This window comes from Vulpes lagopus, chromosome 21 (assembly GCF_018345385.1).
Source record: "Vulpes lagopus strain Blue_001 chromosome 21, ASM1834538v1, whole genome shotgun sequence".
NCBI lineage: Eukaryota > Metazoa > Chordata > Mammalia > Carnivora > Canidae > Vulpes > Vulpes lagopus.
The window spans coordinates 34217956-34234523 of record NC_054844.1 but is presented as its reverse complement, the minus strand read 5'-3'; the positions used below and the strand labels follow the sequence as shown (position 1 = coordinate 34234523).

The window sequence follows — 16568 nt, the reverse complement described above, 5'->3', positions numbered from 1 at the left end:
GGGGTTCAAGATATGTGTCTAATAGGTGTGATTTCCCATAGAGATGGGGAAGAGCCAAGGAATTCCCATAACATGAACAGTACAGATAGATACCTTAGGAGCTTTGGAGTTAATGTTTATGTATGCAAACATGGAAAAGAGTAAATTTGCAGGGGTCATAGGTGTTCCCATGATGTCTAAAGTTTTTTCTGCTTCTGCGGTGAGTTTTTTTCAGTCAACCTGTCTTGGCCCAGAGGACTGCATCATGGAGCTTAGGGTTTCCATCCTCCTTTTCTTCATCATTATCTCCAGGGGTGGCTGGACTATAAGTAGCTGAAGTTTTAGAACTGGGTTTGATCCCTGCAGATATCAGCTCATCATAGGGTTATATAGCTTTTGCCAGAATCCAAGGAGTTCCTGAAGGAGACAACACAAAAGCATACTCTCTTCCCCATGTTAATAATTCCACTGGCCCCTGCCACTGGAGTCCTTATAGGGGATGTCAATAGAGGACTAGAGGCTTGGGCCTTTCCTGAGCTAGAACAAAATATTGTTCTATGGCCATAAGACCTGATGCATTGCAATTTTTTAAAATTTAGAGTAAACAGGACTTTATAAGGTTGTTCCTGAGGGGAAGTATCTCTCTCCATATTCCTCCTTTTTTTGTTTACATACCTGTGCCTTTATAAGGCCGCTGGCCTGTTTGACAATGGCTTGTCCAATTGGATTATATGCATGCTGGTTACATGCTCAACATTCCATCTTTTGAAAAAGATCCCAAGGACCTTGGAGGTATAAGCAGGACCACTGTTAGTTTTAATCTGTTTAGGAAAGCCCATTTGTGGTGATTATAGATAGGATATGTTTTTTAACATGTTTACCAGCTTCTCCTGATTGGGCTGTGGCATGGAGTAAGCCAGAGAAAGAATCAATGATGACATGGAGGTATTTAAGGCACCCAAAGGGCTCATAATGGGTGATATCCATTTGCCAGATCTCTTTGGGGAGCAATTTTGGGAATATCGCTAGCAGTTAGGTCTTAATGATTTCTTGAGCTGCTGTAAAGGTATCTTAAAGGTTAAGGCCAAAGCTCTGGCCCCTTGGTAGAAAAATTGATGAAAAGCAAATGCTTCTTGTATGGTTGTAGAAAACATCACTACTTTGTTAGCTCTTTCATTGCTGTCCACCAAAGGGCTGGAAGGCCAGAATGAGATCTGATATGAATGATACAGACTAATAACTCTGTTCTGATGGGTTGAAGGTGTCTAATCATATCAAAAAGCATCTCATCGTTACTGTCATGGGTAATGGCTGTTTCAATGACTTGAACAGTACCAAGTACATAAGCAGCGTCAGCAAATACTGAAGAGCTGCCATGACAGCACTGAGTTCTGTCTGCTGAGTGGAGCTGTGATGTACAGTAAGAAAATGTCTCCAAGAACTTTGTTTGAGCTATGTCCATACCCAATTTTCAGTCAACAAAGACTGTTAAGGCATTAGGAATAGGAGTGGCAGGTAGGACAGTAAAGGGGGCAGGAGGAAGGAGCTGAAAGCCTTATAAGACTTTGTTTTGCGGCAAAGAAAAAAAAATAATGTTTCCATGATAATCAACTAACACTATTTGAAAGATTTCAGATTGGTAGAGAGCCACCTGGAAATCGTCTTATTGAATCCTGGATTAATTACAACTGGTCTTGCCCAGTATTTGATATCCATGCCCTGTTTAATTAGGTAAACCCACTATTTAAATTGAGTACTTAATTGGGGGGGTGGTGATGGGCTTGAAATATCCATTCTAGGACCCCAACATGTGGGAGTTGACAGAGGAGGCCTGTGGGACTGGTAGGTGTGTTTAAGATTATTAAATGCAGGGAATCCCTGGGTGGCTCAGTGGTTTAGCACCTGCCTTTGGCCCAGGGTGTGATCCTGGAGATCCGGGATCGAGTCCCACATCGGGCTCCCTGCATGGAGCCTGCTTCTCCCTCGCCTGTGTCTCTGCCTCTCCCTTTCTGTGTCTCTCATGAATAAATAAATAAAAATCTTAACAACAAAAAAGAAAGATTATTAAATGTATCAGACTACCAAGGGTGACACATTCTAAGTGAGGAGTACTGTGCCATTTAGTTATTTGCTTAAATTTTTCCTTCTTGTGGGGGAAAGGACTTGAGGAGAAAGGAGGTTGGGGTCTCCCTTTTAGGTAAAGAGGTGCTGCAGGCTACAAGTGGGAATGCCCATAGAGGGCCGAAGCCAATTAATATTCCCTAGCAATTTTTGAAGGTTGCTGAGGGTCATAGTTTTCTTAATTGCAATAGTGACTCCCTGTCCTCAGATGTGTCTTTGAATAAAAATATAGCCTAAATATTTCCATAGTTCCATCTTTTGAACTTTTTCAGGGGCGATTTGTAAGCCTACCCTGCTGGTATGATTTGCCAAATGGGCGTGTATCTTAGCCATTGTGATGATGTCTGGATGTGCCAAGAGAGTAACCTCCATATAGTGATATACAGAACTTCAGCACAAATGTGCTATTAGAGCATGGTCTACAAAGTCCTGACAAACACTGGGGCTGTTGACCATTCCTTGGGGAAGGACCTTCCATTAGTATCTTTTTAGTGGGGCTCCTGAATTAATACAAGGCGAAGAGAAAGCAAATTTTCTTCTACCAACTTGGTGCAGAGGATAGTGAAGAGGCAGTTCTTTAAATTATGAGGAGGTGATGACTTTTGTGAATCAATGTTGGGTTTGGAAGACCTGGTTGTAGTGCTCCCATAGGGACTATATGGGCATTTATTTGGCAGAGATCATGCAGGAGCCTCCATTTTCCAGACTGTTAAGGGATACAGCAAATGGATGTGTTCTAGGGACAAGGTAAGGGCTCTGTGTGGCCTACTTCTAACTACTCTTGATCTGAGAGTGTTGCTTGTTTTAATTTCTCCCCCTTTAAAGGCCATTGTTCCACCCAAACTGGTGGGCCAGTTTGTAGTCAGAGTGGTGGGAGAATGACGGTGGCCCTTAGGACAAATTTGAAGAAGGGGTGCCAATACAAACATTCCACTGACTAAATCCTGCCCCCATAAGATTATGGGAAGGTCTAAGACATAAGGCAAAACCATGACCACTTGACCTTCTGGCCTAGTACATTTGACTGGTTTTTCATTTTTTCAGAGGGTTTGGGCTCTACCCAAAGCTCTAACAGTTATAAAAGAGTAACAAGTCTTCCACAAAGGAAATCAATCTTTGGAAACAATAACTGTCACATTAGCTCCAGAGTCTAGGAGTCATATAATTGATCTTTGTTCTACATTAAAAGTTAGGAAAGGCCTCCCATGAGTCTGGCCACTCAGAAAGCCCCAGTGCTCCCAAATCCCTTGAGGCTCTTGTTTTCTCTTTATGGGCAGGCATTAAAAAAGGAAGCAACAGCTGTGCGAACATGTTCCAGTGGTGAATGATAGCGCTGTTGACCTGATTTTGATTTGACCAGTACAATTAGAGGTTATTAGTCCCAGAAGGATTTGGATGCCCTGATGGGTGACAACTGAACTCCCCAATATGATACCAGCATTCTCTTTAGAGAGAGGGCCCCTTATTGTGCTAGAACAACTTTTACTTGATTAGTCTCAACTAAAAGAGGGTCCTCCACAAGAAGTCCAAACCAGTACTGCCTGAGGATTTGCCTGTAGTTTCGCTACTTGTGTCCCAGAGGGGGCAACCTTGTTTGAAGTGGCTTCCATGAGGTGGCATACAAATTCCAGGGTTGGCTCCTGGAATTTTATTGGGGCGCGGCAGCTGGTATCCTGCTTCCAGTTTCCTGAAATGTTCCCCTCAGAGTCAAACTTTGAACAACACTGATTGGCCCAATGAAAACCTTTTTCACATTTAGGACATTTTTTTGGGTTTAGGTGCACTTACTTTTTTTTTTTTTTAAACATTCCTTTTGCAAATGCCCTTCCTGGCCACAATTGTAGCATCTCTGAGGTGGGAGAGATGCAGCCAGGACTTGCGCCGTATAAGTCTCTATACCAAAGTCTTCATAGACCTTTATCATTTTGGCAATGTTATGATTGTTCCCTCCAACAAGGCCCTCTTGGCAATCATTACTGGCATTCTCATAAGCCAATCGAAGCACTAGAACCTCAGGTTATCAACTTGCCTTATGACAGCATTTTGTAGCCTATTAATCAAGTCAAATGGAAGTTTTTGTGGGTTTTTGCCTGATAGTGGCAAAGGACCTGGTGGGTACACTGACTTCAGGGATATTATTCCACGCTCTCAAGGCTGTCTGCAACGTCTGATTAAAAACTTGCCTCTATAACTGGGCTGGGCATAAGGGTCAGCATAAGGGCCAGACCCAGTGATTATACTCAACTTTATAGGAACTGCATTTTCCAGATTTTCCAGAGAGAGAGCAGTAGCTGCATTATTAAATTCTTGTAACCAAACACTATATTGGTCTGTGGTTAAAACTATCTTAATTAATGTCTTCCAATACCAGGTGGTCATCTCATAACCACGCCGGATGGCTTTTATAATCCTCTTGGTAAATGAGTTCTGAATCCCATTTTCAACTATGCTCTACCTAAATTCCTTAAACACTGCAAAGGGTAGACTCTCATGTCTGGAGCCTTGATTTCCTCCCCTTATTATGGAGAAGGCTTGCAATATCTCACCTTTAGTTTGCTATCCCTCCTGAAAGTACCATTTCATGATAGGTTCATAATTAATGGTGGATGGCTCTGGCGGAGAGGGGGAGTGGAGGAGCTGGAAAGGGGGGTGAGACCTCAGAGTCTTTATTTAAGCACAAGGCCTTATGGCTGGAGGTTGATGACTCAGGAGTGAGAGAGGGAGGTGGTGGGAAGAGTAGGGCTACTAGAGGAGGTGGACGAGGTAGAGGAGGAGAAAACAAAGCTGATGTCTCGGGTTCAGTAGAGGGGTTCTTATCTTGGCCTTGGAAGGGCCTCAAGGCTATTCTACATAGATGTCAAACCCTCACAGGACCTATATAGCCTGGCTTCCCCAATGGCCAATCCTCTCCCAGTCCTCCAAATTCAGGTTCCCCTCTCTAGGGTACCACGGACATTGTTGTCTCATAATTACCAGTAATTTAGTCTCTTGTTGACCTTTAAAGTCTCTTGTTGAGATTTTACATCCTGTTGTCTTTAGGGGGCTAAGCAACTGCAATTTGTGGTTTTTTTCCTCAAGAGAAAGAGAGTCACCCATGCTGGTAGAGGAAAGTGAAATGGAACTATATTGAGCTTGAGGAAAGGAAAGGGAAAAGAAAAGGAAAGACAAGGAAACGCAGAGAAAAGCAAGCCAAGAAGAAACCAAAACAGGCCTTGTGGTTAACAGCCTAAAATGACCTTGATGTAAGCATGCCAGGCTATTCCAAGGCTGCCTATGTTCCTTACTGGAATGAAATTCAGGAACCCTTTTCCTGTACCATGCTTGGAAGGTCAGTCTCCTCACATGGGGCACCACTTCCCCACAGTGCATTCTGATGACAGGTGAAATGATTACTGGGAGTCCAATTCTTTGGAACAAAGATAGGCCCAAAGGGGCTGTATCGCCAGGTACTACCAAGAAGTGCAGGCACCAAGGTGAAGCCCCAAGTCAGGGTTGACTCTCAGTTTTATTACCTTAGAATGTATGCAAAAGCAAGGAAAGAAAAACAACTCAAGAAAGTACTCAGGAGAGGGACAGCACCGAACTGTGACTATCGGCACAGGTCTCAGAGAAGCATTAACTAGGGAGCTGCAGGGGATGGGAAAATTGACCTCTGCAGGCCGGGCTATCTTATCCAACATCATTGCTGTTTTCAGCATGTACTGTTTTTAGCATGGACTGATTGTAGGAACAACTGACTTTTGCCATATACACACAGCTGTTGCCATTTATGTGTGTTCCTGTTCTTATTGTTTCTTTTACCTGCTGAGGTCTTGTTCTCTCACACTTTCACACCCTTCCTAGACTACATCAATAGGCAGATAATTTAAAGAGAAAATCAACAAGGAAACAATGGCTTTGAATGACACATTGGACAAGATAGATTTAACAGATATATCCAGGACGTTCCATCCTAAAAGAGCAGAAGACACATTCTTTTCAAGTGCACTTGGAACATTCTCCAGAACAGATCATGTTCTAGGCCACAAAAGAAGCCCCAAGAAACTCAAAAAGATGAAGTCATATCATGCATCTATTTTGACTACAATACTATAAAACTCGAAGTCAACCACAAGAAAAGAATCTGGAAAGAACAGAAATACATAAACGTTAAATACAATGCTACTAAACAATGAATGAGTCAAGCTAGAAATAAAAATAGAAATAAAATAGTACACAGAGACAAATGAAAATGAAAACACGGGTGCCTGGGTGGCTCAGCGGTTGAGCATCTGCCTTTGGCTCAGGGCCTACTCCTGGGATACCAGGATTGAGTCCTGCATTGGGCTCCCTGCATGGAGCCTGCTTCTCCCCTCTGCTTGTGTCTCTCATGAAAAAATAAATAAGATCTTTAAAAAAGAAAAAAGAAAAGAAAAGAAAAGAAAAGAAAAGAAAAGAAAAGAAAAGAAAAGAAAAGAAAAGAGAAAAGAAAGAAAAGAAGGAAGGAAGGAAAGAGAGAGAGAGAAAGAAAAGAAGAAGGAAAGAAAGGAAGGAAGAAAGAAAAGAAAAGAGAAAAGAAAGAAAAGAAGGAAGGAAGGAAAGAGAGAGAGAGAGAAAGAAAGAAAGAAAGAGAAAGAAGGAAAGAAAGGAAGGAAGGAAGGAAGGAAGGAAGGAAGGAAGAAATGAAAACACATTGGTTCAAAAGCTTTGGGATGCAGAAAAAGTGGTCCTAAGAGAAAAGTAACAATACAGGCCTACTTAATGAACCCAGAGGAATCTCAAACAACTTAACCTTACACCTAAAGAAGCTAGAAAAAGAACAATAAACAAAACCTAAAACCAGCAGAAGGAAAGAAATAATATTCAAGCAGAAATTAACGATATAGAAACTTAACAACAGAACAATGAAACCAGGAGCTGTTTCCTTGAAAAAAAAAATTTTTTTTAAAAATCAATGAAACTGATAAACCTCTAGCTAGACTTCTCAAGAAAAGGACCCAGATAAATTAAAATCATAAATGAGAGAAAAGAAGTAACAACCAACACAGAAATACAAAAGATTAAGAGAATATTATGAAAAAGTATAGCCACCAAATTAGACAACCTAGAAGAAATGGATAAATTCCAAGAAACATACTACCTACCATAACTGAAACAATAAGAAATAAAAATTTGAACAGACCAATTTCCAGCAAAGAAATAGGATCTGTAAACAAAAAAAACTTCCAACAAACAGAAGTCCAGGACCATATGACTTCACAGGTGAATTCTACCAAAAATTTAAAGAAGAGTTACTGATTCTTCTCAAACTATTCCAGAAAATTACAAGAGGAAGGAAAATTTCCAAATTCATTCTATGAAGCCAGCATTTCCCTGATACAAGAATCAGATAAAGACATCACAATAAAAGAAAACTACTCAGAGCTTTTCCTCTAAAGTCAGGAATGAGACAAGGATGACCACTCTCACCACTTTTATTCAACATAAAGTCCTAGCCACAGAAATCAGATGACAAAAAGAAATAAAAGGCATCAAAATTGGTAAGGGAGAAGAAAAATTCCAACTATCTGCAAGTGACATAATACTATATATAGAAATCCTGAAAAACTTCAAAACACTGCTAGAATTAATAAATGAATTCAGTAAAGTCACAGGATGCAAAATCAATGTACAAAAATCTGTTGTATCCCCACATACCAATATGAAGCAGCAGAAAGAGAAATTAAGAAAATGACCCCATTTACAATAGCACAAAAACAATACGAAACTTAGGAATAAACCAAACAGATGAAAGACCTATACTTGGAAAACCATAAAACACTCAAGAAACTGAGGATGACACAAAGAAACGGGAAGACATTCCATGCTAATGGATTGAAGAACAAATATTGTTAAAATGTCTACACTATTCAAAGCAATCTACAGATTTAATGCAATCCCTATCAAAATACCAAGAGCATTTTTCACAGGATCAGACAATTGTAAAATTTGTATGGAACCACAAAAAACCATAACCAAAGCAACCTTGAAAAAGATAATATTGTTTTCTAGATAATTTAAGAGACTATTGCATTTAAAAGAATTGTCAGTTTATGTTTTGGAACACACAATGTATGAAGATGTAATTTTGTGACATTAAAATCTAAAAGGGATGGAGATGGATCTGTAGAAGAGTGGAGTTTTTGTATATTATTGAACTTAACCTGATATAAATATAAATTAGTGTTATAACTTTAGAATGTAAATGTAACCTCATGGTAAGCACAAAGGTAATAGGTGTAAAATATGTACAAAAGGAAATCAAAGAGGTATTTAAACACTTCACTACCAAAAATTATAAATCAGTTAAACAAAAGAATATAAGAATGCAGGTAATGAGGGACAAAAAAAGATATAGGGCACATAAAAAACAAATAGACCTATGACAGAAGTCCCTTCTTCTCAGCAATTACTTAAATGTTAATGGATTAAACCCTCTAATCAAAGGATAGAGATTGGCAGAATGGATAAAACACATGATCCAACTACATAATGTCTACAAGAGACTTATTTCAGACTCAAAGACACAAGCATGTTGAAAGTAAGAGGATGGAAAGATATTCCATGCAAATAATAACTAAAAAAGTAGGTGTGGCTATACTAGTATCAGATATAACAGACTTAAATCAAAAAAGGTTTAAGAGACATGAGTATTATATATTAATAAAAGGATCAATACAGCAAGACATACAACAATTACAAATCTCAACAGATCTAATGACACAACATCAAAATATATGAAGCAAAAACTGTCAGAACGGGAAGGAGAAATAACAATTACACAGTACTAGTTGGGGACTTCAATATCCTTGTCACAATAATGGATAGAAAAATCAGATAAAAGTTAAATAAGGAAACAGAAGACAAACAAGACAATATACAAAGTAAATCTAACAGACATACAATGAACACTGTATCCAATAACAACGGAATACATCTTCAAGTGCACGAGGCATTTTCCAATAGACTATCTCTGTTAGGCCATATATTAAGTGTCAATAGATTTAAAAAGTAAAACTGGAAAATTCAAAAATTGCAGAATTAAACAACATACTTTTAAACAACTAACAGGTCAAATAAGAAATCACATGGAAAGTAGAAAATACTTAAGAGACAAACGAAAATGAAAACGCAATATACAAAAACTTATGAGAAGCAGCAAAGCAGTGCTAAAAGGGAAATTAGGGGATCCCTGCGGGGCTCAGCTGTTTACTGCCTGCCTTCGGCCCAGGGCGTGATCCTGGAGTTCCAGGATCGAGTCCCACATCAGGCTCCCTTCATGGAGCCTGCTTCTCCCTCTGCCTGTGTCTCTGCCTCTCTCTCTCTGTCTCTCATGAATGAATGAATGAATGAATGAATGAATGAATGAATGAATTAAGGGAAATTAATGGCTATAAGCACTTATATTAAAAAACAAGTACAAACTCAAATCAACAAACAAGCTTCACAACTTAAGAAACTAGAAAAATTAGAACAAACTAAACCCAAGGCTAGCAGAAGGAAAGAAATACAGATTAGAGCAGACATAAATGAAATAAAAAAAAAAGAAAAAATCAAAAATCAAAATGCATTCTTCAAAAAGATTAGTAAGATTGACAAACCCCTTAGCTAGATGAACTAAGGAAAAAAAAGAAGACTCAAATTACTAAAATCAGAAATGAAAGTGGGAACATTACTACTAATTCTATGGAAATAAAAAGGATTATTAAGAGAGTACTATAAACAACTGCATGCTGAGAAACAGGATACCCTAGATAAAATGGAAAAATTCTTAGAAACACAAAACCTACCAAGACCAAATCAAGAAGAAATAGAAAATCTAAATAGACTTATAACTTGTAAGGAAACTGAATCAGTAATCAAAAATCTCCCAACAAAGAAAAACATAGACCTGACAGTTTCACTAGTAAGTTCTACCAAACACTTAAAGAACTAATACCAAGCCTTTTAAAACTTCTAAAAAGGGCAGCCCAGGTGGCTCAGCGGTTTAGCGCTGCTTTCAGCCCAGGGTGTGATCCTGGAGACCCGGGATTGAGTCTCACATCAGGCTCCCTGCCTGTGTCCCTGCCTCTCCCTATGTCTCCCATGCATTAAGTAAATAAAATCTTAAAAAAAAAAAAAAAAACCTTCTAAAAAAACTAAAGAGAAAGAAACATTTCCTATTTCATTTCATTCATGGGGATGAATTCATTCATCCCCCCATTTCATTTCATTTCACCCCATTTCATTCTATGGGGATGTTATTATCCTGATAATAATGTAATTATCCCGATAATCCTGATACCAAAGCCAGACACAGTACAACAACAAAAGCTACAGTCCAATATCCCTTAGGAACATTGATGCAAAAAAATCTCAACAAAACACCAGCAAAAAGAATTCAGCAATATAATTAAAAAGATTACACATCATGACCAAGTGGGATATATTCCTAAAATGTCAAGGGACTGTTCAACATAGGTAAACTGATCAATGTAATAATCCACATCAACAGAATGAAGGGAAAAAAATCTACATGATCATCTCAATTCATACAGAAAAAGTACTTGACAAAATTTAACCTTTTCATGAAGAAACACTATAAACTAGGGATAGAAATAAATCATCTCAACATAATAAAAGCCATATATGAAAAACCCACAGCTAATGTCACACTCAAAACTGAAAAACTGATTTTTCTTTAAGATTAGGAACAAGGCTGGGACATCTGGGTGGCTCAGGGGTGATCCTGGCATCCAAGATCGAAACCCACATCAGGCTCCTTATGGGGAGCCTGCTTCTCCCTCTGCCTGTGTCTCTGCCTCTCTCTCATGAATAAATAAATAAATAAAATCTTTTAAAAAATTTTTTAAAAAATAAGGAACAAGGCAAGGATGCCTGCTTTCACTAATTCTATGCAAAAACAGTACCAGGAGTTTCAGAGCAATTAGGAAGGGGGGAGGGAAGGGATGAGGACGAGAAGAAGAAAAAGAAAGGTATACAAATTGAAAGGAGTAAGTAAATTATCTGTTTGCAGACATGACCTTATATGTAGAAAACCCTAAAGATTATACACACACACACACACACAGAGTAAGTGAATTCAGTGAAGTATCAAGATATAAACTCAACACACAAAAATTAATTGCATTTCTGTAGATGAATGGAATAATTTAAAAAGGAAATTACAAAAGAATCCCATTTACAACAGTATCAAAAAGAATAAAACTTAGGAATTAACCAAAACTTATGAGAAAAACTTGTAACTACAAAAACACTGCTGAAACAAAACATAAATAAATGGAAAGACATCCCATGCTCACTCATTGAAAGACTTAATACTGTTAAAATGTCAATACTACCCAAAGTAAACTACATTTCCAAGTCAATCCCTACCAAAATTCCAATGTCATTTTTTGCAAAAATTAAAAAATTATATATATGCAAATCACAAATCTGATAAGGGATTAATATATAGAATACATAGAGAATCTCTAAAACTCAACAATGAAGCAAAAAATGAGCAATAGACTTAAATACACATTTCTTCTAAGAAGATATAAGAATGGCCATTAAGCAGAAGAAAAATTACTCAACATCGCTAGTAATTAGGGAAATGCAAATCAAAACTACACTGAGATGTCTACCATCTTGCACCCATTAGGGTAACAACTAGCAAAAACCTAGAGAACTACAAGTGATGGTGAGGATGTGGAGAAATTGGAACCCTTATGCATTGTTGGTGGGAATATAAAATAGTACAGTCACTGTGAAAGACAATATGGAAATTCCTTTAAAAAATAGAAAATAGAATTATCGTATGATTCAGAAATTCCACTTCTGAATACATACTCAAAGGAATTGAAAGCAGGGTCTTGAAGATATTTGGATACCCATGTTCATAGCAGCATTGTTCACAATAGCTAAAATGTAGAAGCAATCCAAGTGTCTGTTGACAGATAAAAAGATAAGCAAAATATGGTACAAATACACAATGGAATATTATTCAGCTTTAATAAGGGAAGATATTCTGTAAGATGCTAAAACATGGATGACCCTCAAGAACATTATACTAAATGAAAGAGCCAATCACAGAAGACATCTACTGTACAATTCCATTTATATGAGGTACTTAAAGTAGTCAAAATTTTAATGACAGAAAACATAATGGTAGTTGCCAGGGGCTGGGAGGATAAACTGATTAATTGCTTTGAGAAGTTATCATTTAATGGGTATGGGTTTCAGTTTTACAAGGTGAAGAGTTATGAGGATGAACGGTGGGGATGGCTATACAATAATTCTAGTGTATTTAATACCACTGAACTTAAAAATGGTTAATATGGTAAGTTTTATGTTAAACATATTTAAGATGGAAACCCCAGTATCAGTTTCTAACACAAGATGAATAACAATTAGGTTTGAATGATGTTAAGAAGTTGGATTACTTATACTACCAGTGTTCTGACTAAACCCCAAGATCAGAATCTGCCACTAGATTCCATTTTAAATGATTAATGCAAAAACCAATCAAACAAAAACAGAAAACAAACAAAAAAACAACTGTTCAAGTTTAAAACACTGAAAATAGGAATTTCAGGCTTCATCATAATTCCAGGGCTACCCACAAAAATATAAATTGACAAGGACAGAAAGCACCATCGGAGCAGATATGAGTTTTTGGAAAACAGCAAGAAGAGAAAAATAACTTGAAATACTAAAAGGCCTTATTAACAAATTTAGTTCAACTAATTATATATATATCATTTATATATATACTGTACTGTAGAGGAAAAACAAGACAAGTGCTTGAGATGCATTCAATGTATAACAAGACAAGTAAAAACAGTATTTTTAATGAGGGCAATAATAAGTTCATCCAGTGACAAAGTAGCATGAAATTTTCAAATTGGAAGGGGAAAAAAGCAAAATTAAAAAAGATCTTAAAAAAGGTCTTATCCCCAACACTACTGATTTCACTGAATGAATATGGATTAGAAAGAAGGTCATGAAAGGTAGGTATTCTACACTGGAGAAAGAGTAAACAGAGATATTGAAGTAGAAAATGACACTTTATATGTAGAAACAACATAAATCATATTTCCACACTTATAAAAATGTCAAAATTTTCTTCTATAAGAAGAAGCAACCTGTTCTACTGGGACAAGTATGGCCACCAAATAATCTGCTTTTCATTCTGATAGCCAAAAGCTAAATGGCCATTTGTTTGAGGACGGTAAATTATGTCCCTACAAAACCTGACTGCAAGCTCCCAGACAGCCTAGAATGGTGTCTCTAATGCAGTGTTTGACACAAGTAGATACAGAGTATTTAGTGAACTTAAATAAACTATGAGAAAGCCAGTATGGTACTATTTTCTGAAAATATGTAACTTAAAATACTACTCCTAAAATATGCACTGTGAAAAATTTCATAGTCAAGTCTGTAAATTATGCAAATTTTATTATTTATCTTCCTTCACAGACCACTGATGAGCATATTAACATATTACAATCTCTGAAAAGTGCTGCAATATCAAAATAATCTACTTCTTTTAAATCTAGCATTTCCCAAACACATACAGGCTAATAGAATTTTTTCCCCTCAGATCATTAAGACTCTCTAGAATTATTATTCTATCAAATACTTTAAGAAATTCTCTATTAGAGCCCAAAAGGTAACAAGTATAAAAGTGAACAGCAAATTGAATTACAACATTCCTGAATATTTAAGCGTATCACTCACTAAATGCAACTTCAATTTCACTGAAATTTCTGCAAACTGCATCATCTCCCAACTGAATTGCTTAAAAATATAGTCACAGCAGCAGGAAAAGATAAACAGGAAAACTAAATATTTAATCTCCCTCTAGTCATAAAAATGAATCTACACAATGTTTCTGAAATACATGGACCATTACTTAAATAATTAATATAAAGCGATGCATGCCTGCTGGCTCAGTTGGTAGAGCGTGCAGCTCTTGATCTCAGGGTTGTTAAGTTCAATACTCCACAACTACAGTTTTACACACACACACACACACACACACACACACACACACACACACACACAGTATTATGCCGATCTCTTTCCTAGCATCAAAGTCCTTTTTCCTTCCAGCTTATTCTGTCAAATAAGATATGAGTTTACAGAAACACAGTCAAAATGTTATTGCTCAAATAGATCACTGAAATGAGTAACTACTTAGTAACTGCCTGAGAACAAATGTTACTATTTGAGCAAAATGTTAATAGGATGTGGTGGGATTAGGTTTTTAAATAAAAGAATAAGGGTATCATAAAAATTTCCCAAATGCTATATTTACAGTATGAGAAAGTATTAATCTTACTTAAAAAACCTTTTAGACAGTGCTATGAAACTGATACTGTTGCTCAACATTAAAGAGGTGGACCATGTAACAAACATATTAAAGAGATCTCAATCCTATCCTCACTCACCTTGCCTTTGCTCCAACAAAAGATCCTGCCTGACATATCACCCCACTTAAAGGTTGTTAGCATTATTTGCTTATTAATTCTAAATCTACCAAATTCTGTGCATATTTTAAGAGAAAAAATAAGTGGGTTAAAAAGAAAGTCTTTCTAGACCCAATGACACTGACTATTAAGAGTCCAGATCTATTCAAACAATAAAAATACTTAAAATCTGGGGAAGGCTGATAGTGAAGATATATATATTTTTTTAATTAAGAGGTATAAAAAGTGATGGGGGGGGCAGGATGAATATATCTTTAAAAAGCCTTGCTAATTGAAGAGTATTAAGCAAACAAGAAAGTGGTATTTTTGGAAGTTTTTAAGTACTCTGAGAAAAACTATCAGTTCTCCAAAACAGTGATTTTGAACTATATAGACCTATTATTAATATGAAAATTACTATTCTAATTATTAAGAAAATAAACAAAATAACCCTATAAATCCCTTTATTGTTCATGCTTTTAAATAGTGCTGAAAAGGTGCCCAAAAGAGACAGCTAGATGATGTTGATATATTCACTCAAGAATATATATAAAAACCTAAAATTATAGGTAAAATAACATGGAAACTTTGACCTATTTAAGAACAATTGATATCTAAATGACAGATCAGCATTTTAAAACAGGCTTTAAGTGTACGTACTGATAGGGTCTGTAGTGGTTTATACTTTCCATGAGCAGTGTAACATTAGTTATTTTGCAAAGGATTTATGTAGGTAAAGATTTATGTAGATAAGGATTTATGTAGGTATATATGTTTTGTATCAAATTATAATGCTTAATTCATTTTATCAAAAGGTCTTCTATAAAAGGTATCTTAAAATGTATTGAAAAGCCAGAAATCTTCAAATCTACAATATCCGTCATGGTACAGAGATTTTTTTACATCATACCAAAATAATTCTTTTATAGCCAACTCCTGAATCTAAAAGCTTAATTTTGCCCATGGAGCATTTATATCTCCCTGGTTAGAGATGTTTTAGACTTTTTTTAAAAAAGATTTTATTTATTTATTCATGAAAAACACAGAGAAGCAGAAACATAGGCAGAGGGAGAAGCAGGCTCCCTGAAGACAGGTGATGTGGGACTTGATTCCAGGACCCCAGGATCATGACCTGAGCCAAAGGCAGACACTCAACCACCGAGCTACCCAGGTGCCCAGAGATGTTTTAGATTATACAGAAAAGTTTGAGTTCATCTTCAAATGTTTAGTGCAAAAATTCATAAACAGTATTCTATGGACCCTAAAATGCTCTCTCATCTTTTGGTACTCAAGACTCATCAAATGTCACAGGTAATAACCATGCATCATTTCATTTTGGGGGCAATTTATGATATAACTTGCATAGAATATAACATGCAATATAAATACAGCCCAAGATCCAAGGTATAAATAGATTTTTATTCTGAATTCACTGGTTTATGACCAGCAGCTTAGCATGATTTCTAGAGATACTTTTAACAGTAAAGTGTGTAAAAGAAGGATAAGTGATACATTTTCCTTATACTCCATTTATTTATCCTATTTTCTCACTTCTAAACTACTGGAGAAATTCAGGTATAGTTCAATTACTGAACTTGAGTCATTCATATTCATACTATTACTCTGTATGGTAAATGATAAAATCCATGAGGCTATTTTCTCCATATATACTTTGAAGTACTAGAGCAAACTAAGTATTTCCCACCCATAACTTAAAATTGAGACAAAACTCTTCATGTGAAACATAAAGAGGAAATTATGCCTTACCTCATACTCAATGTCAGGTAAGTTACTCTCATCTGCTTTCTCTAGCTTTTCAGCGGCCCACTTGCTTGCAGCCTCGGCAAGTTCCTTTTCAGTTAGCCTACTGGGTTTGTCTAACATCTAATAAAAACAAAAGAATAGTTCTATTACAATTCTCAAAAGCACTTAAACTTCCAATACATCAAAAAGTGTATCCTACCTTAACTTAAAATCATGTAATTTCATAGAGATAAC

General features: G+C 36.6%; 1 protein-coding gene across 14 annotated transcripts in view; it reads right to left on the bottom strand.

The window, feature by feature from the left end:
* PPHLN1 (periphilin 1) overlaps positions 1-16568 on the bottom strand; it is a 140149-nt gene that overhangs the window by 40119 nt on the left and 83462 nt on the right. For all 14 annotated transcript variants that reach the window (XM_041735758.1, XM_041735755.1, XM_041735745.1 and 11 more), the window contains one exon: positions 16338-16454. In XM_041735758.1, coding sequence (XP_041591692.1) covers positions 16338-16454 — 117 coding nt within the window. The remainder of the gene's footprint in view (positions 1-16337; positions 16455-16568) is intronic.